This window comes from Mus pahari, chromosome 14 (genome assembly GCF_900095145.1).
Source record: "Mus pahari chromosome 14, PAHARI_EIJ_v1.1, whole genome shotgun sequence".
NCBI lineage: Eukaryota > Metazoa > Chordata > Mammalia > Rodentia > Muridae > Mus > Mus pahari.
Genome location: NC_034603.1, coordinates 72,124,126 through 72,134,095, shown reverse-complemented (window position 1 = coordinate 72,134,095; position 9,970 = coordinate 72,124,126). Strand labels below are relative to the sequence as shown.

The 9,970-nt window shown below is 39.5% G+C and overlaps 1 protein-coding gene across 1 annotated transcript in view; it reads right to left on the bottom strand.

Moving 5' to 3' along the window:
• Positions 1-9,970, bottom strand: part of Efcab13 (EF-hand calcium binding domain 13) — a 136,909-nt gene that overhangs the window by 97,278 nt on the left and 29,661 nt on the right. The window contains exons 10-14 of the mRNA XM_029546146.1: positions 8,330-8,473; positions 7,755-7,829; positions 4,721-4,864; positions 2,348-2,416; positions 114-257 (exon numbers count right to left, since the gene is read on the bottom strand). Of these exons, the coding sequence (XP_029402006.1) occupies positions 114-257; positions 2,348-2,416; positions 4,721-4,864; positions 7,755-7,829; positions 8,330-8,473 (576 nt within the window). The remainder of the gene's footprint in view (positions 1-113; positions 258-2,347; positions 2,417-4,720; positions 4,865-7,754; positions 7,830-8,329; positions 8,474-9,970) is intronic.

Below are 9,970 nucleotides of genomic sequence, written 5' to 3'. Positions count from 1 at the left end.
GGAGGAGGAGGAAGAGGAGGAGGAGGAGGAGGAGGAAGAGGAAGACGGCAACAACAAAATAATGAGACAAACCAACAAACTGTTTAAACCCCGAGAACAGTCCAAATGCTCACCAGAAACAATCTCTGACTGAAGGATTTCTTCTACTTCATCTTTAAATGATGTAATCCCAAGACTCTTTAGGAAATCATCCAAGTCCTTCCCAGTTATCCTCTCACCTTCAAGCGGATCAAGAGCCGAGACGATTTCCTGCAACTCTAGAAAGAGATATAGATATATATATAAAAAAAAAAAAAGACAGTTGACAATTGAACTCATCTCTGGTTTCAAAACCAGACTTTGTCTGTGTGGTCTGTGGCTAATTATTAAGTTCTGAGCTCAGAGTCTCAAAGACAGTTCAGTGAGTGATGGCATTTGCTACATCAGCCTGAAGAAAACCACAGTCAATCCCCAAATACCCGGTGGAAGGAGAGAACCAGCGCCTGACTTCCACACACACATTGTAGCATGTAAGTGCTAATGCCCATTCACCATACATGCCATCGTCATCATCATCGTTGTCATCATCTTCATCTTCATTTTTAAACCTTTGTGTGTGCATACTGAAGGAAAGCATAGAAATTTACACTATTCTCTGGGCACTTCCAAGCTCTCCCATAAATAGTTGGGATATATGGAGCAAACACTCTGAAAGCCATATGCCATATGCCATCAAACTTCCAAATAGGCTTTCCCAAAGACAGCAGCCTCAGTTCTGCTGTGGTGACTCTTTCTTGCCCTTCATAAGCCTTCCTAGAAGTCTCAGCCTTATTCTGTACTGGGTGGCAATGCCACCTTCCTAATCACTGTGGTCATCTCTCAGATTCAGGTGCCCAACTAACACCAGCAATCCATGACTTAGTTTACCATTTTCCCCATCTTATAAAATGTGATCAGTCCAGAAGGCTTTCTGAGCACTGCCTTCTAACTTCAAAATTATATATAAAGTTATGACTATTTACTCAGTCACCACGTGCTCCCAATACTATGTTAGAAGCTGCACAGGGGTTACTGTATTTGATCTTAAATGCTCTATAAATACGATGCTATTAGCATCTTCATTCTGAAGATGAGGAAACTAAAGATTAGATGCATAAAAGAAAACAAATGACAGAAAGATAGTAAGGAGTGTCTAATAAAGGAAGCAGTAGATCCATGGGAAATTCTGTAAAACAAAGTAATCCATAGAATAGTTCTAAGTCTGGGGCTTAAAATGACATGGGAAAAAATATATACCCAGAAAAAGTTTAAAAATCATGGCTCAGCACTGGCTGCTCTTATAGAGGACCGAAATTCAGTTCCCAGCATCCACATAGTGGTTCACAACCATCTATAACTCTATTTCCAGGGGATCCAACACCCTTTTCAGACTGCCAAGAGTAACAGACACACACATGATGCACAAACAGATAAAATAAATCTAAAAAAAAAAAAGTAAGTGAAGATTTTCCACAGGGCCCACGAAGTGAAGTGGACTTAAGAGATCTTTCAATAGGCTATTTTTTTTCTGCTAGAAGCTGCCAACTTCTGATCAAACTAAGCTTTGTCTGTCTTCCATTAGAACAATGCAAATATGTTAAGTATAAATCAAAGAAAATGACGCCCCAAAAATCAAAAATCAAATTCAAATAATCTACTTACTTACCTTTGTTTTCTTTCTTAATGATCATGAGGGGGATTGAACCCAAGACCTCAGTGCACATTGTTAGACAGAGGGTCTACCAAGCAATATCCACAGCTCCTCCTCCCCCTCCTCCTCCTTTCCCTCCTCCTCCTCTTCCTTCCTTTCTTTCTTTTCCTTCCTTCCTTCCTTCCTTCCTTCCTTTCTTCCCCCCTCCCCTCCTCCCTCTCCCCATCCTCCTCTTCCTCCTTCTATTCCTTCCTCCTTCCTTCCTTTCTTTTATTTCTTCCTTTCTGCCCTTTTTCTTTTTGTCTTCTCTCCACCTCCTCCCCCTCTTTTTCCTTCTTTGCATGTATGCTCACATGTGTGGAGATATGCATGTGTGGGTGTGCAGGTGTGTATGTGCACATGCATGCTGAGGTTGGCATGGGACCCTTCCTCGATCACTTCCTCACTGGATTCATTGAGGCAGGATCTCTCCACTGCACTCAGAGTTCATTGATATGGCTAGCTAACCACTTACTCTGTCCCAGGTCTCTGCCTTCAAAGAATGAGAATCACAGGCAAATGCCATACCCGCCTGGCATTTATGTGGGTTCTAAAGATCCAAATCCAGATTCTCAGGCTTGCATGGCAACACTTGATCTTCAGAATCATCTCCCCATCCCACCCCAAACGCACATTTACCTTTTAACCTGATGGAGTCATGCATATCCTTTACTACTTTTGAAAAGTCTTCCAATTGTACTTTGTCACCTTTTGTGAAAAAAAAAAGTTTATTAGATTGTACTCACTAAACAAAAGTTACAGCCAATGAAGCAATCTATAAAAATGGAATCATCTGGTATACATTTAAGAATCATGCATATATATATATATATATATATATATATATATATATATACAGGTTGATTTACAGAGTGGGCAAAGAGACTACAGAATTTAAACTCAGTTCTCAGGTTCCATCAATTAAGAGAAACCATACAGTCTGCAGTCCTATAAAACGTAGCTAGAATACTAAATAAAAAGAGGAGATAGATCGCAGTCTTAACTTAGGTTTTGCCTGAAGAAGAACAATCTGTGGCAGATAATCTAAAAGTTTTTTTAACCACAAAATCCGAAAAACACCCACACCCCTTCATATTTAGGCAAGAGAATGTAACTACCAGATTGCAAGTCAAAAGACAAATACAGAGAAGAACTTAGCTTCCTAGCCACCATCATGGAAGCTTAGTCTGGAGATTTCGAATCACTATAGCTGATGACAGCAAGCCAGAACAGAGCATGGCGATCAGCACCACACATCCCCACACAGTCAAAACCCTGCTTCATGGGTTTCAATAGATAGCTACAAATATGATGTCTTGCCTTTTATCCAGCATATGTTGTTTAAATTAGCACTTGATTACTAGGAACTATATAATAGAATTACAACCCAATAGTGCAGTACAATTTCCTGTTTCTTATAGATATATCCAGAATCCTACCTAACTACAAAGACTTTGCCTCTAAGTCTGTCAGTCATCCTGACTAATGTAATAATAAAATGTTACCATAAGATTTGAAGAGATAATTTATCTTTTTTTTTTAAGACAGGGTCTTGCTAGCTGATACATGCTGGCTTGAACTCACTATGTAACCTTGGCTGGCCTTCGAAATCTTCCTACTTCAACCACCCAAATATGCTGGGATGGATGAGCCACGACATACCCTGTCTCAAATAGATCTCCAATTTCCCAGTCTCCCCATCTGTTCTCACTGGAAACATAATCAATTTGAAGGTATTGAAATAAAATATAGATACTGATGTTTTATACAGAACAGCCAAATAATATGCACTTCCTTTATGATTCCTAAATCCATGTCTTAGCATTTTAACTGTTAGACATGCCACCTCATTGAGATCTGAATCTGTAGGAGGCATGGTGGTCCTTGTCCGCACAGATAAGAACTATGGGAGCCTAGAATGCCAAGCACACAGGCTTGTTTCTGCAGGGGAAGGACTGCAATACCTGTTAGCCAACCAGAAGGCTGGAGCAGATGTGCTTTCTAGCCTGGTGACCTTTGCACTATCTGTGTGACAAGATACTTTTGTGGCACTGAACTCTTCCCCAGACCCATATGGTAAAAACGTTTTCCTTAGTCAGTCTACAGAGCCTGTCTTTATGGACGTTACAGAGTATCGATATAGTTTTGTCTGATCTTTATTTAGCTTACTTTATTCCTTAAGGAGATTTATGTCTGCTTTGTTGTGCACACAGTATTAGGTTAACTATCACCAAAATAGTTTTCACCAAATTGTGCTGCGCTTAGATATGCCTAAAATAAACTACTCTGGATGAGACACCAGAAGTTTGAACCAGCACTGACTACTGAGCCATGTTGGGCTGAACCGCCTTCCTGCTTGCAGATGACGGTCACTCTGCTGGCCAGGAAGGTTCCAGAGACCCCCACATGAATCTACTAGGGAAAAAAAAACAGAGGAATGCTCCATGACATGTAGTCTAGGCAGCATGTTCTCAGATGAACCCAAAAAAAGCACAGCCAACCCCCCAAAAAGTAGACAAATAAGACTGCATCAAAAAGGGGGGTTGTCAGAGCAACAATAACCAGAGTGAGCAAGAGACAGTCAGTCACACACACACACACACACACACACACACACACGAGCAGGGAGCTAGCAACCACTCACCCATGAACTGGGAGAAAAATTTCAAGTCATACATTGACTAAGAGATAATGAACTCAAAATACTTATTAGCAAGAAAACATATTTTAAATAGACAAAAATTCTTGAATAGGTATTTCCTTCAAGAAAACACATAGGTAGCTCACAGGTGTACCAAAATAAATAGATAGATAGATGATAGATAGATAGATAGATAGATAGATAGATAGATAGATAGATAGATAGATAGATAGATACTCTAGGCTTAAGAAAAACACATGCTGAGATCACAGTGAGATCCCATATCACATTTGTTTGTCTGATTATCACTAAAGACAGACACTAAAGTTTTATCCTTGGATAACTCCTAATTTAACATTTGGAATACCCACCATCAACTGTTGCTAATTTCACTATATCTAAGAATTCCTTCTCTTTTAAATTACTATCCAAACTGGACAGTGTTTTCCACAGCTGAGCAATATCCATCTGGTCGCTGCAGAGATTTTGCAGGTTCTGGATAGCAGCGGGCAAAACTAAACCAAGGACAAAAAAAACACAAGCTTTACAATATATTTACCCAAGGTATTAATACAACTAACAGTTACTTGAAAGAGTTGACCATTAAAGATTTGGAGATTAAGATAAATATCAATATAGCACAAATGAATACCCAATTTTCAAGTATCAAAACAAGAAAATATTTGTAATATAACTTAGAAGTTTCTGAACTATTTTGAAAACAATATAGTGTCCTCACTCTTAGGTAATCACACACACACACACACACACACACACACACACACACAAATTCTAACTGGGAATGTAGATCAATAGAGCTGCTTCCTAGCATACTTAAGGATCTTAATATAGTCCTTAACACCAGAGTCATTTTCTCCTTGAACTTTAGATTTATAGAGACCTGAATTCCCAAACATTTCAAAACTATTAATGATTTCCTTTCTAATTCTATGTATATGGGTAGGTGCCAGCACCAAAGGCGGGAAAATTACCTGAAGCCATGCTGGAGAGGTTTAAGACCCGCCTTGGAAACATTGTTAAGCCCTCATCTCAACCAACAAAACAATATGATGAATTAGATGAGGGGAGGAGAAGCCTGGCGTTGTGGCCAGAGAGAGGGAACTGGGTAAGAATGCCAGTCACCACTGGATCCACAAAACTGTATACTGAGATAGAGGAGGGAGCGCCAAAGAACAAGAATGAGTAAGACTTGTGAACTGTGTGTGTGCTCATGGGATGGTGTGATGCGGAAGTTTTGTCTGGTCACAGTGCTGGTGTGTGCCAAACGTATGGCAGTGAGCAGGCCTCACATAGGGAAAGCCCTGTGCTTCGGTTTTATCTTCTACAAACATTATACAGTTAGTATGGGAATCCATGGGGTAATGGTGTGCTATAAACACTATGTAAGAGTAACAATAATACAATATTTGTAATTCCTGTGATGTCGTACACTGAAGTCTTAGTCATAACTAAAATGTTTACAAAGTCTTTCTAAGTGAAAATTGGGACTAAAAGAACATTTACTACTTTGGGTTGTTTGTTTGAGACAAGGTCTCATTATATATATAGCCCTGGGTGTCCTGATACCATGCAGAGCAGGCTGGCCTTGAATTTACTGAGATCCACTTGCCTCTCCCTCCCAATTGCTGGGATTGAAGGTGTGTGCTACCACGCCCAGCCCCTTGATACTTTTTTTCCCCAAGATTTTAAATGAAAAGATTGAACTCTACCTAAGAACTAGACTAGGGAAGTCTTTTACTAATCATCTAAGCCCAAGATTACCATCTGTGGGTGTCAGACATTCGCATGATGCTAACCCCACAATTAGCACCAGAGTCCTTTGGCATCATTGTCCTTAAGGGAAAATGTTTAGTTGAACCCTGGCTTCACTTATTGCATAAAAACAATTCCTAGTATTTATACATGAAATGAACAACTAGAACCATTTAGAAGACACCGGGAAATACTTTAATAAGATCAAGACTTGGATGATCTATTGTCCCTGTGAAGGCAGAGCCAGTAGCTTTCAATCTAGCCGGGATAGGATTGGACGCTGGCGAGAGCAGGGATTTTTAAACTGTTGTTTCAGAGAGTAGGAGTAAGCTGATTGTAATCAGACTCATGCAAAAGCCAGGAGTTTCACTGCAACTGTTCCAAGGAACTCTGGAAAGGCTAGAGAGTTTAGGAGATTGTGTAAACATATATCAGATGATATAAATCAGATAAGAAAAGGAAAATTGAGTGGAGACTGATGCAGAGGACAGGGGTAAATGGACTGAAGTCCAAAATATAAGGACTTTAGAACCACTAAAAAGTCAGGCCCTAAACAATCTGGTTAAAATGGAAAAGGAGTAAACCTAATTATATAATACTAACACTTACAAAGAAGATATAACTAAATAGATGAGTGAAAAATAAACCACGTAATTGTGCCAAGAAAAATTTGACTTTCATGGTGGTAAAAATCCTAAGAAAAAAAATGAAATAACTAGATAATATAAATAATTTCTTCCATCTTTGAACATTCTGCAACATAATGTAAAGAAAACTCTATTTACAGGATGAAGAGAACCCTTAATTAAAATCTACTGTCATTCAGTGTGTAAGCATCCAGCAACATGACTCTAGTTTGGCCACGATGTTTAAGGTGCTGTCACTCCATTAAGAGCACATGGTTCTGGGACTGGAGAGATGGCTCATCAGTTAAGAGCCTGTACTCCTCTTCCAGAGGACCTCAGTTCAGTTCCTAACACTCTTGTCAGAAGCTCACAACTCCTTGTGACTATAGCTCCTCGGGATCCAAAATCCGCTTCTGGCGTCCACAAGAAACCATGCTCCTGTGCACACACCCAACCCCAACCCCAGATACAAACATAAACGTAATTAAATACTGTTAAATAGGTGATTATATGCAGTATTTTCCTCTGCATTGAGCTTCACAGTACCATATACGAGTTCATGATAGTTTACTGACAGCTTAGCATACACATCTGGATTCTTGGCTGTCATTCAGGAGGTTGGAAGACTGACAAAGATTTTGGTGAACAGCTGAAGCCAGAACCTCGGCATATTAGTGTCCAGATTAAATAGCATCACTTGCTCACAGTGACAAGATGCTTCGAATCTACCCCACTTGCATGAGTCTGTTCTCAGTAAGTATGGAGGTCAAAGTGAAACTATGATAGCTCTCGGTTCACCTGTATGTAGATGTTAATCTAGAATTAGGGCTCAGTATTGAAAAGATTTCAGCTGAAGTTAGCAGCCCAAAGCTAGGCATCCATTGCCTGATGGCCTCTCAAGATGATTAGCTCTTTCAGTATCTTATAAAACTCGGTTACCCTCCAAAATCCTTCAGACCATTTGGTCCAAAAAAAGGCACAAGGTGTCAGTAACAGTCATACATACATAGATCCTCGGAGAAGGGGTGTGTGTTTTTCAGCATGGCATCAATAAACTCTTTAATATTCACTTGTTTTGTCTCTAAAAGGAAAAGAAACATTTCCTTTAATATTGCCAAGTATTAAATTATTATGACAAATACCGAATTGTGTGAAGATAAAATTATATCCACCATATAATACTAAGCCCTAAAACATGATTAGAAATCAGCTTGGAATCAAAATCAGACACAGGAGGAAGGTGTTCAAAGCAGTGCACGTCACCTGGCATCTCATTGTGTCCATGAATGCTCATAGACACGTCTGGAAGTTCTTTATCTCGACCTCTACAGGCTTCTCATTTCCTGTACCTCTTACACATACATTCCTTGTCAGGCAGAAAGCCCAAAACTCTGCTTTCTTTTTCTTTGCAGTTTTACCCCAGGGAAAGTGTCTGAAAAGACTAGGAACACTGGATATTTCTAGATGATAGACTTCTGAGCACTTAACTATACTTCTGAACTTTCCTGATTGACTCGCTACTTTTTCTAACAAAAGGGATAACGTCGTGATTGTGAGAATAGTTCCCACATTATCATTTACCGTCAACTTCAATTAATTCTTTGATCCTCTGTAGTTCTGATTTAGGAAGGTAAACTCCAAAATTTTGAAGACAAGTGTCCAGATCCTCATAGTCAACATATTCATCCTGAATTTTACTAATGCCTTCAATGGCATTTTTCAATGCTGAAAATAAACCAAATTGTTCATTTTAGAATGAAGCAGGCATTAAACAAAAAACACAAGTATTAAGATGAATGTTACGTCCAACATTAAACAAAGATATAAATCACTTTAGGCATGTTGGATGGCAACTGCATAATCAGAAGGCTTTAAGGAATTTATGTTTGTTCACTCTCTGTTGTTTGAAGACAGGGTCTCGTATAGCCAAGGCTAGCCTCAAAACTTCCTTTGTAACTGAGGATAACCTTGAACTTCTGATGTTCAACCACCATGCATGGTTTTTGCAACACTGGAGACTGAACCCAGGGACATGCACATGCAAGGCAAACACTCTACAAACTGAGCCATATCTCTAGCCTCAAACTTTTCAAATGCTAAAAATCTGTAAGTATTAGAGAAAGTCAAAAATATTCTACTTTGCTATGTCATTTATACCAAGAAGTACCAACTTTATCCTATTGACACCATCACTACTGAAAATATTTAGAAGCAAAAATCCCTCTTAATTGAACAAGTTAAAATTCCACAATGATTTATTTCATATTAGAAAAAAACATGAGCAGAAAAAAATCTTTGATCCTTACTGAACTTGAGATAGTGCCTGTAGGAGTGTGTAGTTTGGTCCACGGCAAATTCATTACTTTAATCTGCCATAATAAATATGATTACTTAGAAATAATTATTCTACATCTCTTGGAATCTGTATTTTATTATTTGGGACAGCGATTTCTTCATTATATTTAAATTGCTAAATTTGTGCTTCAGTGAAAGGATTCTTTCTTTTCTTCTTTGAGACACTGTCACACTATGTAACTCTGGCTATTCTGGATCTCACTGTGTAGACCAGGCTGACCTTGAATTCACAGAGGTCTGCCTGGCTCTGCTTCCCAAGTGCTGGGCATAAAGGGAATGCCACTATGCCAGGCTTTGAAAGCATTCTTAAAAGAAATGATTCCAAAATATACAGGTTTACATGCCTTCCTCCCAACTCCCATGCTTGAATTTCATCTAGCTTGAGCTCAGAACAGGTCTTGTGTCTGCTGTCGACAGTGCTGTGAGTTCTTATGTGCTGCTCCTCTGTTGCATCCAGAAAACAGAGACTCCTTAAGAGCATAAACCACCTGTCTCTTGATTTCTTTTCACCCCCTATCTGAGCCTTGGGAAGAGGGGATAGATAAAGATGTTCCACTTAGTGCTGAGCATGCCACAGACTCTCATTCCCTGCACCTCTCTTGACTATGCATATGCACCACCATGCCTGGCTGTTTAGTCCACTCTTAAAGAAAATTCGAATTCCCTTTCTCAGCTTCCATCAGTTGCCAGTAGTTCCTTAGTCCCAGCACTTGGGAGGCAGAAGCAGGCAGATCTTTGAGCTCAAAGCTAGCCTGGTCTAGAGAGTAAGTTCCAGGACAGCCAGGACTACACAAAGAAATCTTATTGTGAAAAGAAAGAAAGTGAGAGAGGGTGGATGGGAGGGAAAGGAAGGGAAGGGAAGGGGAG